Source organism: Neopsephotus bourkii, unplaced genomic scaffold (assembly GCF_033783945.1).
Source record: "Neopsephotus bourkii isolate Nb327-2 ecotype Australia unplaced genomic scaffold, CSIRO-AGI_Nbou_v1 NB_1655, whole genome shotgun sequence".
Classification (NCBI taxonomy): Eukaryota; Metazoa; Chordata; class Aves; order Psittaciformes; family Psittacidae; genus Neopsephotus; species Neopsephotus bourkii.
Window position 1 is genome coordinate 997,806 of NW_026902129.1, and position 21,582 is coordinate 1,019,387.

General features: G+C 42.6%; 1 protein-coding gene across 3 annotated transcripts in view; it reads right to left on the minus strand.

Annotated features, from left to right (window-relative positions):
- Window positions 1-4,224: 4,224 nt before the first annotated feature.
- LOC133223883 (amphiphysin) overlaps window positions 4,225-21,582 on the minus strand; it is a 107,598-nt gene continuing 90,240 nt past the window's right edge. Inside the window, exons 17-22 of one of the 3 annotated variants that reach the window (XM_061374996.1) lie at window positions 20,394-20,510; window positions 15,471-15,527; window positions 11,423-11,572; window positions 9,927-10,193; window positions 8,064-8,165; window positions 4,225-5,388 (exon numbers count right to left, since the gene is read on the minus strand). In XM_061374996.1, the coding sequence (XP_061230980.1) occupies window positions 5,281-5,388; window positions 8,064-8,165; window positions 9,927-10,193; window positions 11,423-11,572; window positions 15,471-15,527; window positions 20,394-20,510 (801 nt within the window). In that variant the 3' untranslated portion in view covers window positions 4,225-5,280. The remainder of the gene's footprint in view (window positions 5,389-8,063; window positions 8,166-9,926; window positions 10,194-11,422; window positions 11,573-15,470; window positions 15,528-20,393; window positions 20,511-21,582) is intronic. The other 2 variants (XM_061374997.1, XM_061374998.1) reach the window with 2 other exon arrangements.

Below are 21,582 nucleotides of genomic sequence, written 5' to 3' on the forward strand. Positions count from 1 at the left end.
GTTGCCAAACACTTGAGGATCCAGTTCAGAAAGCAGAGTGTGTCTCTGTGCAGGCCCCTATAGCTTTCTACTGCAGTGTATCCCTACTAGTACAGTAGGAGGTCACAGCGTTTTGTGGAGTCACTTTGCTCACTGTGAGTGTGCAAATGGCTTTGGTGGGGTCTTTCTCAATGCTGAGCTTGCCCTCATCGGCCTGGTTTTTGAGGAAGAACCCGGAGGACACGTAGGCAATGTGCTGGGAAGCTGTGTGGGGCCTCTTTCAGTACTAGTAAAGGAGCACAGTGTTGAATTCAGGGTGGGGGACGTGGTGGTTGATGAGCACTGTTTTGTGTTCTGCCTTAGGGATGGGTATTGGGCTTTGCTGCAAGACTCCTGCCGAGCTGCCTGTGCAAGAGAAAGAGAAAAGTCAGAGGTGTGGAGCTAAGAGCATGTCCCCTCGACGACAGGCAGACCAGGAGTACAACTCAAACAAGCGGCCAGGATGAAAGTACTCAAGAGCCACATTGTCACTGCCCTTCTTATGGCTTCCTTACAGGGGCAGGGGCAGACTCAAATGGGGGCAAAGGAGTTCTGAGGAGCAGAAAATCTCTCCCATGAGGCTGTGCCAGCTGTGGGGGTGTTAAATAATGCATTATTTCCCATTTCCTTTGGTTAACACTTGTATAAATGGCAAACAAAAAAAAAAATCCAAAGCTGGAACCCACCCTTGTGAGCAGAGAGCTCACTACGGAGGCAAACCTTTTTCTTTCTTGATTTACCCCAAGGGATTTCCTTAGGTGATGGCCGTCCTAGTGAAGAGTCACCAAAACTGAAAGATGTTCTATTTCTTATAATAGCAACAGCCCCCAACCACGAGACTCAGTTCTGATGCATTTAACTGACTTTTCTCTACAGAACAGCATGAAGATCTTGCTGTTTTCTGGAAGACAATTTGAGAGGAGACAACAATCAAGCTGAAGTTATTGCAGAAGAGAACCCCCTACAGCTCTCATGCTGCAACTGACAGCTCAAACATAAGGATTTACATTAGAGAACTGGTCTAACAGTAGGTTGGTACATTGAACTTTTGCCACAGGCTTTCTCTCCTTCCTCTGCCCTTCTTTCCATCTTCCACCCACGTCTCTTTCTTCCACCCTTCTCATTTTTCTTTCATTCTGCTGATTTTTCTTCTTTTCCCCCTTCTCCTTTTGTCCTATGCTACTTTCTTCCCTTCTTGCCATCTTCAGCCCTTCTTGTGCATTCTGCCCTTCTTGTATTTTTCTGCCCCCATCTCATCCTTCTGCCCGTCTCCTTATTCAGCAGCCTGGCAAAGGTAAGTCACAGGTACACAAAGCAGCAACAGGAAGACAGGCCAAGCTGGCCATGTCTCCTGAAGAGGGAGAATGTGAGGGATGAGGATCAAACTCTGACCTTGCACTGGGTAATGGAGCCAGAGACAGACAGGGCATGAATGGTACCTTGGAGGTGCAGTAAGCAAGAACCGAGCCCAAAGGGCCCCGAGGAGCCCTAAACAAGGGGTTACAGAGGAAAAGTAGCAACCCCTGTGGTCTGCTCTTGGGAGTCTAGAAAACTTCCCCCCCCTTGCCCTGTCAAGCAGCTCAGTGGAGAAGAAGCCTTCCCCCTGCCAGGCCTCTATTGGAGGAAGGACTTTCAGGACTTTTGCATTTGTTGACCCCCTTCACCAGATGCGGGTCTCACTGTCTCCTGAAGAATGTATCTGGTGGTTTACATGCTACTTTGTTCTCAGCACTGCATTTACAGTGCCTGTGGTGGGACAGAAGGCTTGCATATTCAGAGTGGGACTTTTACTACTGTCTGGGCATTTTCTTTTCACTCAGATTTTCCTTAACTGCTATTAAGCACCTGCATATGCAACACAATTCCCTTTGGAATGATTTCAGCTTTGCCTAATCAATCTTAGCTATAAGGTTCTGTCTGTTACAGGAGACACCATTTGGAAAGCACTACAGTTCTCCCTATGTGAAGCTTCTGTGGGGATTAAACAGGTCAGAGCGAAGACACCTGTGCAAGAGAAACACAGATGCTGCCAGAGATGTGCTACACACAAGGGCAGCATCAGAGCCGAAATCACATGGATGAAGACTAAGAGAGGAGTCTTCAGAAGGTAATTATCTTATACATAATGTTACGCATTTAGCAAGGTGTATGAATGTATGCATCCATGTAGTCCACTTCATATTCTCACCTGATTGCTTGCATCACATCCACTGCAGTCCCCTTGTCTGCAGTGAACATCTCACCACCAGAGAGCACACCAGAGCTGACAGTGGCACTGATAATTACAGCACTTCACACTCTGCTGTACTGCTTTCAGAGATGTGGCTTTATTAGCTGAACTAACTTCTTTCTGTAGCTGGGAACTGGCTTATCAGGTGGTGCTTCATCAACTGTCACCTTAGTGCTTTAAACACAAAAAGAGAGACCTTTTAAATTACATCTGTTTTAAAAGTAACAGTAAAATCTGGTTTCATCCTTCAGGCAGTGTGGTTCTTCCATCTTCTACCACTCTAATACTCACTCATGCTCTGCTTGCACATGGGTGTGCAAGAGGGAACAGTCCTGTAAACTGTTTCCCACCCCATCCACCTAACCTACCCATCATGGTGACTTTCTTTTGATGCTTTTTTCCCTGTGTCAGAAAGACACTAAGGAATTTTCATTAAGTATGAACCTAAAGAGACTATGGTTTATTTCATGTCTAGGGCACCAGTAATCAGAGCATCCTGCAATCAAGTACTACACAATCTGAGCAGGACCATACCCACCCAGCCTCGCCTCCCTCTTCTTAGCAGGGGCAGATACACCCAGCTGTGAGGTATGGAAAAGGAAGAGCAAGATGTGGAGAGGAGCAGGAAGAGGAGAAAAGGGATAGAAATGTCATTCAGCTTATACATTTCTCATTATTCATACCACCACCAGATAGATGAGCTGCAAAGACACAGTATATTCACTCACTCACATGAGATGTTCATCCATCTTCAGTTATTTTGTTGTACTTCCAAGGCCAGACTGTGCATGATCAGGACACAGGATGAGGAGACTGGGTCACTAAATCTTTCAAGGTTAGTGGTGTCTTAGGCATAAGTAAGTCTTTACAGCCACCTAGATACAGTGTGTTATTGTTTTACAATCACTCTGAAAGCATTAAATTCAGTAATTTGCCAAATCCATTACGGTGTGTCAATGAGAAGAATCCAAGAAAAAGGAGAAATGATTCTGAGCTAATGTAACTTGATGGGTGAGGGTACCACCAGTAGGTAACAGCAGTACCTATTGGAAAGGATTTTCTTCTCTTGCTCTAGAATAGGTGTCTATACGTCACAGAGAAATACAATTATTTTATACTATTAATCTCAGGAGCTGGAGGTGGTAAAAGTGGCTGAGAGACAGGTCTGATTGTCTAACAAACAAAACCAGCATAAACCAAATATGAGATACAGTTGGTAACCCAAAATGATAAATACATTCATGAACTCCTTCTGTTAGAAGGGAAAACTGAACAGCAAATCAAAGTGCTTTCCTGCAACCTCTTTGGACTCCGATTGCTCACTGTGACATTTCAGAGCCAAAGCCCCAGCTATCACGGTTTCATCATTCAGCTTCTCCACAAAACACAGCTATAATCAGACTTGCTTTTTAAAGCTCCTGTATTCTGAAAAAACAGAGAAACCAACTTTCCTCCTCTTCCACAGCAACAAAAAAATCTGTTTCTTCAACTGAAATCTGACAAATGAATTAGAAATAGAGCAGAAACAGATACCATTTGCACCAAAACACGCTCCCAACCAAAAAAGTCATGAAAAATAACTGAATTGCTAGTAAAATACAGATGTTCCTGAAGCTTTGCTGCTTCCATGCGTCAGCAAGCACAACAGAGCAGATTCCTGGAGAACCTGCTTTCCACACAAAATCAATGGATAAAAAAAGAAATTACTGAGGTAGCAATCTGTGGTCAAGCACAGAGATGATCCCTTGGTGCTGGTGGTCAGAGTCTGGAACAGGAGGAACAGCTAGGAGATGTGCTGAGCTGGGGTTCAGACCTTTTGGATCTAGGGTTGAGAGCAAGAGTTTAAATGATGCATCTGTTACGCCGTGCTTCTTTGGAAAAAGAGGTATTAAATTCAGATAAGGTTCTTTAAGACAACATATAAACTATAGAACTTCCGTGTTACAAAACTTCAAAAGCACGACAGATGAAACAGCTTCTTTGGATCAAAGGTTTATTTTTAATGACACAGCACTGGAAAACATAAGTTACAGATGACTTTGATACAGGATACATTATATATATTAAAAGGATCTGTGAAGGTATGCTGCATAAATACATATAGTGAAAATATATTGTGTTTATTTCTTCTTAGAGATTAGATCTGTTTCTTTGTTTTCAATCAATTCAGCCAATTAAATAAAAAAGTATAGATTAGCATCATAACAGCTCCCCCTCCACATTATCTCCTTGTAGCTACTGCAGCTGGAGGGGGAGGCCGAGCCATGCCTTCTCAAAGGGTTAGCAGCTTTGAACATGATGTTATTCATCATCTCAGAATGAAAATTTCACATTACAAACACAGATACTGTATCATGTTTTGGCAATGGAGCAGCTAGTTTTGCTCTGGAACAAAACCATTTCCTGTAATGCCAGACAGTGAAAGAGCGATGCATGTACTGGTGATACTACACAGCCAAAGAACTACGATGAAGTTGTGAAAATGCATATATATCTATATGCACTTATATATACACATATAAGTTCTTGTGTGTATATATATTATGCATGTCCAAAAATAACATTGAAAAACATTGCAGCGGTTGATTATTCTTGTCAACACATGAAACTTATAATAGTTTGACCTCATTACTACAGGATAACTAATTAAATCTTCTGCAGTGCAACTCAATACAATACACTTAGTGCAGAGAAGTTAAGGTTTTGGTATTGAGGAAGCTAATTTCAGATTTCATGGGAAAGGACCAAATACAGGATCACCATAGCTCTGACAAAGCACAAACAAACCTGTTGCCACGTACGTGTGAACAAACGACACTGGGTTTTTTTATTTGAGTTTTCTGGTTTTCAGGTACTGCTTCACTGAACTGTTTGCATTCATGCTCATTTCGATATGTTTCAACAAGCTTTGTCTGGCACCAGTCTGTAAACCGTTCACAGCTCAAACTACAAAAGGTGGGCTCCTGTGTTTCAAAGAGGTTAAAAACCTACTGACTGAGCTTCATACCACATTCGGCTGCCGGCACGGAGAACTATTCCAGGTGGCGTGTGAAGTTCTCTGGGAAAAGTCCTTTATAGCTATTTGCATCCCTGTACTGAAGCCACTCGGATTCCTTAATGCCTGTCAACCAGCCAGCCTCCTGCAAGGAAAAAGACACTCTCTTAAACCTCATATCTCTCTGATTCCCTGCTATGAGCTTCAGACCTGAGGATGTTTCAGTCACATGGCTGAAAGATTTGGTACTTTGGTTAAAAAGCAGCCTCTGATGTTGCACAGACTGTTTTCTCTGTTCTGCCAGACCACAATTCCATGAGACCGAGTGACTGCAACTACATTGTACGGCCTTTACCCCACGTAACTGAACTCAAAATTAGACAATCAGACTTCCAGGCCACCCAGTTTTACACCAGATCTGCATCTGTGTAAATCTGTTTCAAAGTTGCCACAATAATATTGGCACAATTGTGCAGTAAGAGCACAGCAGCAGGCCAGAGACATTGTACAATACCATAGATGGGGAAAAAAATAGTTTTCAATTGGATTCCCCCCCCCCCGAGAGTTCTTTTCTCTTGTTCATGTATTGGCAGTCAGAAGAAATAACAGTTCTTTGCAATCACCAGAATTACTCTCTCTAGAAACTCAAACTCAGTTAACATGCAGTTATTTTTCCTATAACTCCTGGAAACTTCAACCAAAACTTGACATGTAAAACTGCAAACAAATCACCAGCAGTGCAAGCAATCAAAAGGGAGATTTCTTATTGGAAAGGGTTGTGATCCATTCTACCTGCAATAAAATCAACTCAGTAGTTTTAACAATGATCAACCTATTCTCATCTCACTAACTCAGTCACTCCATGCCTTGTCCCTTTTAAGAACAGGAGCCAGAGCAAAGCCGTGGCAAGTAGGATTTCTAATACTGCCGTATGTATTACTGCAGAAAGAGGACACAAGGAGATAGCGTAGGTCGGACACATCTTCACATACACCATCGAGTCACGACTGCTCAGCAGCTGCATGTGGGGGTGTAGTGGCTCTCTGCCCAAAACTAAGCACCATTAGAGCAGATACAGTATGGCACTGGCTGGGTACATGCAACCAGGGACATGTTTTTGAAGCACATGGAATAGCTGAGAGAAAAGACAGAGGAACTGCAGCTTTCTGCCACAGGCAGCCTGGATTGTATGAGGGAACAAAGAGTTTTACTGGATAAAATCTTCAACTCGGGGCTAATGGAAAAGCCACTGGGTGGGACTGGTTTGCTCTGAATAGAGGACACAAGCTGTTGTTACCAGCTATATTAAAAATACGGCTTTAGACAGGTCAGTTTTGAAGGAGAATAAAGAGTAACAAAGATAAGAAGACTATATAAATCAGCAAGGTACCTAGCAAAAGGCAAAAAGATTAAGCTTTATAGTGATGTTAAACATGAAGGGCAAATATGTACTGAGTAATAAAGATATGACCAGAATAGTTTCAGAAACATGAATACATAAAGGTTTATTTTCTCCATCACTGCACACAATTTACTCCAATTAATGCTAATGGCATTTTGATGCACACAAGAATATACCTCATGGATTCACCAAGTGAAGATTAAGCATATTTAATACATAACATCCTAAGTAAAGCAGACTGAAGACAGAGAGCACATTTTGCTATCCTTACAGCAGTGTCCTCTTCTGCAAATATTGCTACTGAAATCACTTGAACTGCCCATGAGGTAAGATGCAGCATAATTTGAGTAAGGATAAAAGAATCTATTCCTATAAAAAGAGCAAAGTGCCCTGCTGAAAGAAACATCCTTTGTTCTGAAATAGAAAAAAACCTACAAACACAAAACCTCATTACTTGTCTCTTGTATTCAAAGAGAGCTCAACTGAGATGATGAACACTGGTTATTACCTCCCTTTAGGCAGCATCCACCACTGAAACAATCTCAAGCACAGCCCCCAGCACTCATGCGCTTAGGGCATTAGTATTTAGACCTATTTTAAGAAGTATTCTTCACTGAGAGCAGTGCTGTTACTACCTGAATAGGCAGGATCCAGATTCCCACTTCGCAACCCCCAAATAAATGGGAGACTTTCATCAATGCTGCTGGCACTAATAGATGCCCATGTAAGTGGTGGGTGCTAACTGTGCTGCACAGTCTTCTCTTTTAAAGCAGTGGCCAAAAATCAGTTCACTTCAGTGCAATTCAATTTCACATATGGGATAAAACTGTTTAAAACTCAAATGAAACACATTGTTAAAACAAAATTAGATCTCTTAAATGAAATTAAACTGTAGTTGAATTCAGGTTGTGGCTTCCAGAGGGCAGAGTTAGCTTTAGATTCATGCAGCTCTGTGCCCTGTGGCTGTAGGACAACACAATTTGTGTGCAGTCTCAGTGTTCTCTGTGGGAGAATTTGTATCATTTCTCCAAATCTATACATAAAAACTCTGAACATCTAGGGACCGTGCAATCGATTTTACTGCAGTGATAAGACAAGTTGATATACAGCAACATAATGCACAATTTGTAAGTCATTTTCTGTATTAAGTCCTTGTGTGCCTGTATTAAATCCACTACAAAGTAGCATAAAAAAGCCCTAATAAAAAAGCTGAGGTTGGATCCTGCTAGTAGCGTATATCTGGGACTTAAGCTGTAGCCAACTGTGCCATTTAGTCTCAAAACCCAGTCCGAAGACAAAAGTCTTTGTGATTTCTGACAGTAGTGACATTTTGAATACACATTCCCATTAACTATACTCTGTAAGAAAACCAGTAAGACAAAGATCAATGTTAACAAAAGAAAGATACTTGTTTTTACCTGATCAGCTGTGGTCTCAGAAGGAATTACTAGTACAATATCTCCCCGTTTTAAATTAAGCTCATCGCTGTTAGCTGCCTCGAAATCATGTAGGACTTCAACCTGAAGGAAATAACACCAAACATGCGATGTGATCAAAATGGAGACATTTTCTTAATAAGATTATGTTAAATCTTTAAAAAACCAAACAACCCCAAAAGAATATCGTGCTGCCTTTGTGCAAACATATGGCCATAGACAGGTACATTCAAATCACCAAGGTTGAGATCGATTTGTATCACAGTTTTCTATTCATTTCCTTGGAAGCAAGAACAGCTTAAGTAAGATTTCTTGAGGCTACTTAATGAAACCCAAGATCCCACCCCAGTATCTCAAGGACAGATGATATAACACCCCACGCGTCCTGCCTCTCAGACAAGTTGTGCTACCCTTACTCCTCCTGTGTGAGGAACTTGCTTTCATTCCCAATGAGAGAAGGGTAGCAGGATTTGCAAGTAAATGTGGGAAGGACTTCCAGGAACTGCTATTTCAGATTCTCATTCTCTTGCTGTGGCCACTGGATGTTATTCTTGCTGCAAACATCCAAGGAAATTTATGTGGGATGTACAGCACCCATTCCAACATGTGATCAAAGAGGCGAGTAATGGGAACCCCATTTAATGCTTGCCCTGGAGAGAGCTCCCATTTACTGGCAGATGGGCTTGCCAAAAATACCTGTCTTTCAAAGGCGTGATTATTAAAACATCGGCAGGATCAGCATGTCATTGTGAACAGACCATTGTAACTAAATGGCTCTACCTCCTTAAGAGATGTGCTATTCTAGTTTTCTCCAAAGCACAGCCAGTGCCATGGTAACTCTGCAATAATGAAAGAAAATGGCATCAAGAGCCAGATGGTTGGCATCTATTCTGCTTCTCTTTACTTACGTCTGACCCAAGAGGGTGATGAAAAACAAGAGATGAACTATGTCAGCATGTCCAAGTCAGAGCTGCACAATACTGCTCACCCTCGCCTTAATGTTAATCTCTAAATTTGCTGAAAATACTGAGCAATGAGAATAGACCAAGAGGAATGAAATACTTATGGAGTGCTATGGGACTAATTAGTCTGAACTATGCAAATTAGAATAGGAAACATGTAAAGTTCATCCATCCTCAAGGAGCTGCTCAGTGATTCTGAAGTGAGAAGCATTATCAAAGAACCTTGTGAACCAGGAAACCCTAGGGATCTTGCCAGCCAAGGAGAGAACTTCTTATGCCTCATTAAACTTTACTGTATGATTTCCCTAACAGTTATAACTATAATATTACTGAAGTCAGGGAATGACATTTTGGCTTTATAACCATCAACTGTAGAAGTCCCATGGGTTCCAACATAACCAGAACTTCCACTATTGATTTTCAGGCCTGAAAAATGCCAGTATTTAATATTCATAGAATCACAGAATGGTTTGTTGGGAAAGGACCTTAAAGATCAAGTATATTCTTAGTATATTAGATATATCATTGGCATCTATCATACAATATTGCTGACTAACTCTGGCAGTCCAGTTCTATTCAGAGTATGAATTTGCAGTAGCAATTTGGTGATATGAAGGAGTTCTTGTACTTCAGTGAGTCTTACAGCTCCATAAGGATATGCACCACAACAACAGTGTGCAGAAAATGTGTTGTCTCAGAATTCACATACAAAGCAACAATACAGTATTAAAGTTGTGCCTGTGTGTATTTGTGTGTGCCTGTGTCTGGCTGTTAAACTAAGCATCCTTCAGCCTCAAGAAACCATCACACTACCTGCACAGACAGACACGTCCACAGAAGCTAGATCTGAGCGGATGTTTACAAGAAGAATGAAGAAGCAGACCTTAAAGAGAAAGCCGGGTGGCATCGCAGAAGCTGCGTCTTCTGCTGGAACAGGCTGATCCTGAGAAGGTGCACCCTGGATTTCCTCTGCAGGTTTCTCCTCAGTTCCAGCCTGGGAAGTTTCACTGGGAGAGATGTCAGTGCCCTGAGTGCCCATCTCCGCTGCAGCATCTTTGGACTCGTTCACGACGGCTTCATGTTCTTCTCCCTCCCCCTCATTGTTTGATGCTGGCTCTATTACTACTGAAGGGATGCTGCTGACCTTTTCCTGGGAAAAACAAAACCAAACCAAGAGTATTCAGTACTTTATCTCAAACAGCAAACCACAATTGTTAGTTTACTGCACAGGGCATATATGAGAATGGAGATTTCCTTCTCTCCCTTTTCTTTCTGCATTAAGACAGAAAACAGTACTTGTGCAAGAATATAAATGAGTAACCCCTTCCCTGTTTTTACTGTTCCATTTCATCCTCCTGGGTCTACTTTCTATGTTACTGCAAATCAATGCAGTAAATAATAAAAATGCTCTGCAGATAGTTTGGGATGTCATTTTTCAATGTGCATTGAAATTAAACAGACCTTTCTCCTCCACTCTGCTCTTTCATAACTATGGGTGGATTTGGGTAAAGCCACAAGTTCCAAAAGTCACCATCCTATAGTTCTTTGGGAATTCAAGTCAGCAGGGTGATAGTGAGACAGAAGTGATGAAAGAAGGAAACATAACCTTTTCCTTTGGCTGAATGAGATTTATCCTGATTTACAGCAATGTAACTGAGAGCAGAGAAAGCAAAAAGGTTAAGTAGGTAACATCTGGCCAATAATGAAGTCTGGGGCAAAAAGCAGTTCATGAAACTTGCTGGAGCATCCAACCTGAAAAGAACGTGTTCACCAACCCTCTGCCAGACCATCCTACTATAAGCAGAAATCCAACATGCAGTAACAGAGGTGGCAACTGGCTGCCCAACTGCAGTCTGCTCTAGGAGCTGCTCCCCAGCTCCTCGGAGGTTGCAGAAGAAAAGGCAGCAGGCCGGATGCAGATACATGGCTTGACCACCACAATTTATATAAAACAAAGTAATGCTATTGATAGCACATGGTGCCAGGAGGCAAGAAAAAAAATCATTACTTTCTCTGCCTATTTCTCCAGACAGCCCTGTTAGGTTATGTGGTAAAGCTTGCCTCCACAGAGAAGCACAGAGAGGCTACAGCAGGAACAATATCCTGCCCATGCTGCTCCTAGGCCCCTCACAGGAGCCATCAAGCCCCATTTCCACAAGCCCAGGGGAGCATAGGGGCACAAAGGTGGGCACAACCCAAACTAAGGACTCACAAGAACGGGACACTGTGTGGGCCCCTCCCAAGGCTAACCCAGTAGAACTTCAGCCTTGTTACTTGTTGGACCTGGGGCCTCAAAGCTCCAACAGCCTCAACTCCTTTGGGCAGCTGAATCTGTCCTGATCCCCATAACAAACTTCCCCATGCACTGACACGAGTTACCTGAGACACATCAGCCTCCCTTTCCTCTCCCTGAGGTTTGTCACCTTCAGCAACACCTTCCTGCTCAGTGGTAGCAACACCATCACCAGCTCCTGCTGCCACAGCCACACCGCCTTCTGCCTCCACAGCCCCCTCGGCAGCAGGTACCACCTGCAACCAACAGAAGAGAGGGACCCTTCAGGGTGTGAGTTCTGGATATATCTGCTGGAGACACCACAGACCAGCCTCTGCTCTGTGCCAACCCATGGCCTTGGTTTCACCGGGGTTCCTCCCAGGCTGTGGGAGAGAGCAGCACGAGGGTCGAAACCGACAGCAGCTGAGGAAGGCACGTCTATGAGACCCCACTAGAAAGCTCTTAGCACAGTCCTTTGGTGTTACTAGAGTAACAGTTTGCCAAGGCTCTAGTATTCTCTCCTTCTCTTGCCTTCAAGCTGTATGGTGGAACAAATTCACCACAGGCTTCTGCTGAGAAGGACGAGCTTGCAAACAGCCCAGGGCTCCACAAGACCCTGATAGTGGAGTCTGTTCTCAGGAAGAGGCTCCAAGTGTTCTCCAGCTACTGTCACCTACCTCTATACCTGGGATGGCTTCGAAAATACTGCCTTACTTCTTTCCTAATAGAAAGAGTGGCAAACTGGGCTACAGCAGCAGAAGCAAATATATTCTACAGCTGGATAAAGGTCAGAAATCTTCAGATTCCATCAAATATCAGAAAAAAATACAACTGTAAAGATCCATAGCTAGGTCAGGATAAACAACAGAAACATACATAAAAGCCCATTCAGTCTGGATGAGACTGAACCATTTGTGATCAGTCTCTGTTGTAGAGTAAATGCAGTTAGTTGTTCCAGTTCTTGAAATGTGGATAGAAATGTACCTGCCTATAGACCAATGTTGAATCCTTCATCCAGCAGAGACTATTGGTGTAATATAGGTATCACCCTAACACTGATCTTGGTACATACCCGTATATGCTTGCAGTAGCGTACTGGATATACAGAGCGGGTTAACCTTAAGGGATGGAAGGTGGAAGGTAAATGATAAAACTCATTCTGTTAATCCAACTGATTTCAACAGGGTATCTTTAATGTATGACAGATAGCACCAGGATAAAGTAAAAACACTAAAACAGTTTTCTAGGTATCCCTGTGAAGCTACAGTTAGCACAAATAGCTTTGATCTCCAGTTAACAGCCTCATGCTCTTTGTTTCCTCAGTTTGATCTCTCTTCCACAGATGAGGCTAATTCAGCTACCTGAACTCAACTTGATGTACTCGTAATTAACTGTCCATGGGCACTCTTCAGGCATTGTTTTTCAGCAGTATCTAACATTCTGCACTATTCCCATTCACTGCTATTAATTGACATGATAAAGAAATTCTTCTGGTGTCCTGAAGGCAGAAGATACTGAAGGGCTTTGTAGAAATCACCGGAGAAGCTTTAGTTTAAATTGAAAATGCTGCTGACAAAGAATGCCCCATTATAAAAAGAAGTAAGATCAAAACGACATAGGCAGACGTTGAAATCTTCACTGATGACTTGTAAGGCAAACAAGCTTGCCATTGCTACTATTGCCAGTTCTAGCAGCCTTGACCAAGAAGACATCCAAATAAAAGATGAGTACAAAATCCCTGGAAGCAGCTAGTAGGAAAGAGGGGAAACAGTGTGTGTATCAGATTGATTTTATACCATGCACTTCTAATAGCATGCTGCAGAAATTGATCTCGCTGTCTGTTGTGATTAGGATCAGCACTACTTTTCTATTTATTGGACTTGTACAGCCCATTTTATTTCACTAAGGAGGAGAATACTAATTTACATGAATCAGCTCTCAGATGCCCTGCAGTGAAAGGGTGATGCTGTCACAGCCTGTAGCCATGAGCCGCTGAAAGTACACCACAGCTCACAACTGCCTAATCATCTGTTCTTGTGGCTTAGAGTACAAATGCAATGCAAGCTAGATGATTAAAACAAGCTTTCACAAGAACACATGTGGGGTAACACAGAATGAACCTCACTATCAGCCTCAAATGTATTTGAACAGTAGGGAAAAGAAAGAGGGAGGTTCATGCCGCTGAATTCACGCCTTGCCATGGCAAACCACATACTCGCAGACAGTTACCTGTATTACCTTACTTCATGTAAAACCCATCCTACAAATCTCTTTTCCATAGGTCATCAATGACACCAGACAGTCTAATAGTGTTCCAAATTAGCTATCTCTAGCAGCATTACTGACATTTGGACAGTTGTCCCATTATACCAACCACAAAGAAAGGGTCATCTGGTATAATGAGGGCTGTGAAAGAAGAGCCACTTGACTGCTTTAATGCAGCAGAAGTGGATGTTGCTTTACCCAGGGTGCAGCCAATTCAGATGGTTGCACTCTCCTTTCACTAACAGTGCTGGCAGCTCAACACAAAGCCATGGATTTGGAAGCAAGAATGAACCCAGGCAGAGAAGAAGAAAAGGTCTGCCAGAGGAGCTCCCTCAGCTATGCTGCTTTTCCAGAGCTTAGGAACTCACCCCATTGCTGGATTTAGAAAGAACCTGGGTAGTTTTTGTGGCCGTTGGTTACAATCAAAGCCAAGCTAGTTAATATAATATCAAGAGGAACTGATCATCATGCTTTAAGGAATACATCAATTGCTTGCGAAGTCTCGGAAGACTTTTGGGGTGCTACTTAAGAATTGATTGTGCAAGTTACAGTATCAAAGGGATCATCCTCCACTGGAGGCTAGATATCAGCTTAGCAAACAGCCTGATCTCTTATGGCAGCTCTCCTGCATACAGTGATTTTGTGATTTTAAATAGAACACAGGGTCAAACTTACCAGGGAAGAGACCTTAGCTATATAAGGACAAGATACATTAGAAAAAAGAAGAAATATTTCAAAGACTTGGCCTTAGTGCTCACAGGAGCACAGATTTCTTGCATGTTGCTCTTGGACCAGACTATCTTGGGAGTGACAAGCCACACTGAGGAGCAACATAACACACACCTGCACTGTGTTGAAACCGAGCTGAGCTGAGCTTGATCTGCCATTCCCATCCTATACTTTCTTGCTATTGCACTGATTTCTGTGCTGGGTGGCAGCACTGGTAAGGAGTAAGACACCACTGAGTCCCAAACTCACTTGCCAGTGAGCCACAGGCGTATCCTCGACTCTGGCAGAGCTACTGCTGTTTTACAGCAGGGTAACAAACCTAAGCTTGGGCAGCTGGACTTACCATGTTCTGAAACTAAAGCAAATGGTGACCAGCACACAACCCTTTTCCATACACTGTGACACCAAAATGAGTAACAACAAAAAAAGGAGGTTGTCAAGCACCTCAAGATAGGAATCCTAAGTGATTAAGGAGTGAGGATTGTAACTAGGAGTTACAGTCCCTCCTTCTATCCCTGCATTTAATACGAAGTCATTCCTCTTGCGCTGTGCCCCCTGCGTGTTTGAAAGCATTATTATTTCACTTTAATATAGAAGGATTCACAGGAAGTAGTTGTATCACCTCTGGAAAATTATAAGCAAAATATAATCAATCAAGTGTACACATGCACAGCTTAATGTATGTCATTGAGCTTTTCGGTTGCTTTGTAATTTGATTTGAACTCTAATTCAATGCTGGCTTTGTGCTTTAGCAAACAAACTTTTAACTTGATTATCTTCAGATATCTCTTTCAGTTTAGGGTACATTGTGCTCGTAAAAGCCACTGGGAATCTATGCAATATATTTCCAAATGTCAACAGAAACAGATTCATACCTCCTTCAGCCATGAAGCTGCTTTGTTTGCTGCCCTGAAATACTTATCACTCTGTACTGCTGCAATAGGCAGTTTCTAAGGCAGGTCCTGCATTGAATGAGAGATGCTCTGGTGTTAGAATATATACCGCAGATAAAGATATATCTGTGCAGTGTTACAACAGATCCCACAGCTGCATCATATTGGCCTGCATACTGATGATGCACAAATGACAACTGTATTCTTTGCCATGATTCTCTTGAAGATATTAAAGCACAACCACAGCCTCAAGGCTGTTCCCATGTACCTCGCTTTCTTTCTCAGCAACTCCAGTTGTCTCCTTATCCCCTGCCTCGACACTGTCCTGTATAAAGAGGAAATACGGTCATCACCTTACTCATGCTGAGGCAATAGCTGTACAGAAATTGGTTATTAATCAAGCTTAATAGAAGCACAGCATGCATGGGATGCAATGAAATGAATGGCTGGAACTAAATGGGATAGTAAGCCAAAAGATACTTGCTGCCACATATAAGCTGAAATAAAAGTACTTATAGGCTAAAACCCAACAAATAAAACCTTTTACGTGTTATTAGCAGCAGCATCATCAACTTCAAAGAGCCATTTAGTAAGCAACACCCCACAACCCACTGCTGACCTTGTGGTTTCCAGCACCCTCAAACTTCTCCCACCCAAGACTCCAAATGTTCCCATTACAACCTGTTGCTGCCCCTGCAGCTCCCCAGAGCTTCAAGGTAAACTTTCTAAGGCACTTACTTCTTCCACTCATGTTGGACTGCAACTCATTTAAAGGGGCTGTTCAAAAGAGGTGGGTCACAAAAATCATCTTTTTTTTTGCACAATCACCCTTCTCTAGGTCCATATGCAGTGGTACATGCAGCAGGTGCCTGACATTTAAGAAATTAGACATGTGTCAGTGGCCTTCCAAATCTGACACCCACTGAGGTGTTCAAGGGATTAAGTACACTGAATAATAACGGGCGCTCCCCAAACACTACTGTTTACAGCACAGATGCCATCTAACACTAGGTCCTTTTCTACAGGTCTACAGTTGCTAAATTGCTGAATTTCTACGTGGGTGAATTCCAAATTGTGAATTTGTTAAACTTCAGGCCTGGTTTGGAACAGTTGGAGATGCTTTTTTCTGTTCAGGTTGAACTGAGGACACAGGCTATTTCTGCAGACACTCTGCTGAGGAAAAACAAATCGAAGCCCTGTGAAGGAAATCAATAGTTAGGGTTGGAAAGGACCTTAAGATCATCAAGTTCCAACACCCTGCCATGGGTAGGGACACCTCACACTAAATCGTATAACCCAAGGCCTCGTCCAACCTGGCCTTGAACACTGCCAGGGATGGGGCATTCACAACCTCCCTGGGCAACCTATTCCAGTGCCTCACCACCCTAACAGGAAAGAATTTCCTCCTTATACCCAATCTAAACTTCCCCTGTTTAAGTTTTAACCCGTTACCCCTTGTCCTATCACTACAGTCCCTAATGAAGAGTCCCTCCCCAGCACCCCTATATGCTCCCTTCAGCACTTTACTATTAAATTTTGAGGCTGCATACACAGCTAGATCAAACTTTCCCAAGGAGCTGTAAGGGTGAAGACAAATGATGCAAATGTATGTGAGGGCATGGTAGATCGGACCACCTGCTTTGGCAATCAGAAATTAGGAGACCTCAAGTACTAAAAGCCTTCACACACCCAGGCCTGTCACGCCAAATTTTCTGTTGTAAGTTTTCAGTTCCAGCTGAAATGGTTGCCTGCTTCTTTTGTGATGGGAAGATGCTGGGTTATATCCAAACTTCATGTCACTCATATATTTCCTAATCTCATCTTCTAGTATTGCCTGCAGTCACCTCATAAGCCCCAAACATGTCCGGATGTCAGGGCAAGGCAGATGCTGACAGCTGTGTTACCATAGAAACCCCTCACAGCCTTATCCCATTAAAATTACAGTGTTATATAACATTTTCTTTTAATGATCAATTCTTCTTGACCCTTACACACCTCTGCTATGGAATCTTCAATTTTATATTAAGTCTGAGGGGACTACAGAGAGTCTTAAATCAGAAAAACCCAAATATCAATGGCAAAATACAACTATCTCTGACCCTTGCGATGCACACAGGCACACACAGAACTTTCACTTTTTTCCTTTTTTCTTCTACAGAAGAGGTATACACAAATGTTTCTATTGCCTGTAAAAGCTTTATGTCCAACTGCAAGTCAGTAGATTGATGCTTTCCCTGCTTCTACTATTAAAAAGTGCTGAACTTCTGCTATCAGCTGCATTTCCAAGTCAGTTTGCTTTCAGAAATATAGCCAGGAATGTGACGGCCTCTGCCCTTTTCTTAATATTACCCTGTCAATATTCTGAATTCCACCAGCCCAACTTTGGAACTCTTTGCAGAATAATCTAATATATACATATACATATTTTTAAATGAGGCCTGTTTTCCAGGCTAACTGGAAATACAGTTTTGGTGGCAAAGAGGAAAGTAAGGAGAGCTATCCTTGCTTCCCAAAGCCTGGGACTTCCCAATTTGTCTATTGTGCACCAGTCAAATTAGTAGCATTTTGCTTTTGCATTTTTGATTAGCTGGAAGTCAGGATTGTGTGGATGGTGGGGTGGAGAAGAGAGGCATGGAAGCATGAACTGTACCAGTTTTAGGGCATGAAAGCCTAGTAAAAAGGATGGGTGCACTAACACCTCAGTAAAGTAACACCCTGGTTCCATCAAGTGAGAAAAATATGCTTCTGCAGACTTCAACAGAATGACACCATCCTACACCAGTTCCCTCCTGTTCACAAAAGCCATATATTTTTAATGGCCTCATCCTACAACTTGGCACCTGCACTTAGCTGCACACTCAGAATTAGGATGCAGTTGGTGGCTCCTCTGTATATGACCACTGTATTGCTCTGCCAAACAATACATTCCACCATTTAGACATTCCACTATTTGGAGACCATGAATTGCACATACAATGGGATTCAACCATAATTAGGTAACCCCAAAGGTGCAGGCTGTTTCCTGGCTTCTGCTGTACTTGTTCAGTGTCCACAAAGAGCTTGTCAGGATGTAGTTTTGTATTTGCTTATACACAGCTTTGAAAACCACAGTATTCAGCTGAGTGTCTGCTTTAATGGAAGAACATCAGAGTCGAGGCATGCATCAGACCCAAAGCACTGAAACTAACGGGAATAACGGAGGCCAAAAAGCTGATCTCTGAGCAGTGCTCTCTGAGCAGTCTCACATGCAGGAGAAGAAGAAAGGGAAATAAGATTTCATAAGCTTTCACTTCATTATAACGCCCTCATGTCGTCTTTGTTTGAATGTAAGAAACTGATGTAGTGAGAGGTGGAGCATTATTTGCAAAAGAATGAATGCATTCATAGAAATAAGTTTATGCATTATATCTTTCAGACTGTATCCTTGGGGTTTTACAGCTGCCGTTGGGGATGCTATGGAAATAGGGAAACGACTGTTTCAGTGTACAGAAGTCCAGGCAAGGACTTTTGCCGTGGTTGACTTCTGTTGGTGCACACGGTCATTCTGTCCTAATTGCCAAACACTTTATCCCCTCCCCAAATAGGATCAGCTGTTGACAGCTACTAATAAAAACTTTGTTCTATGGCATTTGAGACCTGAAGGACCAAGACAAAAACACGCAATGAGATCCCAGGCAGCAATTCTGACGAGCTCTCATAATGAAGTTGGCAATCTTGTTCAGGCAGAGCAGGAAACAGCAAGTAACTGAATACAGAACTCCTGTCCTGCAAGTGGTACCCTATCCCCTAGACCATTCCCTCCCTAATTTAAATGAAAACCCTACCACAACATTTACTGTGAAGCTCTCCCAATGAAGACTGCATACTATAAACTTCCTGGACTAGTGAGATGTGACAGGAAACTTACCACAGAAAAATTAAACTGATTAGGGGCTGCCAGTCCAATCTGGAAGTTACCAAACTTGAACAAAGATTCCCAGAAAGAGTTATCAATATTTTACAAGTCCACTTTTAAAATAAACTGTCACTTTTGAAGCAAACGAATGCAGAACTGTCGAAAAATGACATGTTCTCATCCTTTGCAACTCTGTACTTTCCTTAGCTTTGATCTTATTTGTCATTAATCCTAATCTTCAAAACTCTTCTTTGCAAGTCCTGGAAAGCCCTTCCTGAAATAACAGCCCCTCAGAGCCAAATGCAGAATGACTCCATTTCAGACATTTTAAAACCAACACTTTTAGCTTATTTTCCCAAATCAGCAAAGACAACTTCATATTTAAAAAGAAATGAAGAAAATCCCAGCAAAACAAGCAGACAAGAAAAAAAAACCCTACTTTTTTCTTCCTTAAATCCTTACAGATGAGGAGAATAAAGCCATCTGGAAATAACCTTTTCAGCTTCATTAATATTTGTCACTCCACATTATTCCCTGCCATTCACTCAGGGGAAGACGAGGGCTCCAAACCAATGACTGATTTCCCCTCCGTCCCTCCTCCTTTATTCCGAACTATCAGATTTACTCTGACTAGACACGAGGCATTCTGGACAAGAGTTTGACAAAACAACGTGCCTCAGACAGGCAGTTTCATTCTTTGCCTTACTATGGAGTTGACAAGCTATTGCTGTGATTTATATCAACTGAAAAGAAACCACACAGGAAAGGGGAGAGCCTGGTTTCCATAGACCACAGGGCTTTCTCCTGAAGGCTGACATGTAAAAATCTCCAAACTGGTAATGGAGTTCCCTCTTCAGATCATGGCTGGCTTCTGAAACTATGAACCTTGTAGGTAACTTATATTACAATTACTTTTTTTCTGGTATTTTCATGCTTTAGCAAGGACCATACAATATGTACATTGGCTTAGTGCTCAGCTTGAAATGAGAAAATTGCTAATAAGGTCATTTAAACATGGCATCAATTCTTTCTCCTTTTGAAGTTCATCTGGAATCAAACAATCTGTGAAACCACAACCACTCAGCAAAATGCCAAACACAAGAGGATTACACTTCAGGGCTGACAGGAAGATGCATACTGGAAAGGCATGCTGTGACACAGCCCAGTGCTGGGGAAACCAGCCATGGATGGATGGTGATGATGGAAAGGGTGGCTGAAATGCAGCAGACACATCCACCATGATGGAAAGTGGCTTGGATGAGGCTCAGGAGGTGGCATGAGGGACAGGTCACTCACCACAGCCTGCTCTGCTGGCTTTGCAGGCTCAGCAGGGACAGCCTCCTTCTCCACAGCAGCAGCAGCAGGGGTTTCCTCAACCTTGGTTTCCCCAGGTGGAGCTTCTTCAGCCTCAGTCTTTTGTTTTATGGATTTTTAAGTAGACAGTGGAAAAATTGTTGAGAAGTACATTATAATGGAGAGGGAGGAGGGGAATGGGAACTGTGCCTGGCACAACGCTGCTTCAGGCTCAATCTCACTGGACTTTGCCAGGGAGAAGACAACCATGCTTGGCCTGACAGCATCTAAAGGGCATTTTCATCCTCTCTGTTCAATATGTAAACTGAGCCAGTCCTACATCCCTCCCTCACACAGAAAGAACGCATCAGCTTCCTGTGGTACAGAAAGGAGTGATGGAACTGGGGGGAAGGCACTCAAATTCTCCAGAACCTGAAGGTAAGGCCAGAAGCTGAAAATGGCACTCATGTGCACCAACTGTGGGCTTCAAACATAAGTTCTTTAATTACCCCCTATTCCCTAGGTCTGTCTGTTCTCAGACAATATACCCCCTCCTCCAGTGAAGATAAGAAGCAATTAACAGAGACTCAAACAGTTTTTGTATGAACAAGAGCAACCACTGACTGCTGGAATTCTAGCAGTGAAAATCATCCCTGGTTTCTTATTAAAATGCATTCCCTCTTGAGCTCTCAATGCATCCATTTATCAACCCTGTATTGGGAATTCCACCCTTTTAAATTGTGGCCCAGGCTTTCTTTTAAAGCAAGATCTAACAGATATCACCAGCCCTGCCACACGTTCAGTCCTGTGGCAAAGTAGTTCACAGCAAAAGTGAGATCTCCAGTGGAGACATCACTTTGCAAATACACATGCATACAAGAGGAGAGCTGCAAGCTGTGCTCAGCATTTTCCATTTATAAAAGACAGCTGACTCAAACAGATAAAATAACCCCAGTAGATTAATTTGCCATGAAGAAATTGTTCAGCACAATAGGAAGCTCAAAAGCTATTTAACTGCTTTGCAGCTGATAAACAGACAGCTGGCTAGAAGGTCTCCTGTGATGAAGAGATAGCTTCCACAAAACTCTTAAAGACACTAAAATCTTCTTCGCAATGGTATTTTTCAGGGAGAATCCCATAGCCTCTCACTTTTTTTCCTCACATATTCCTTAAGCAGCCTGATTTTTAATGA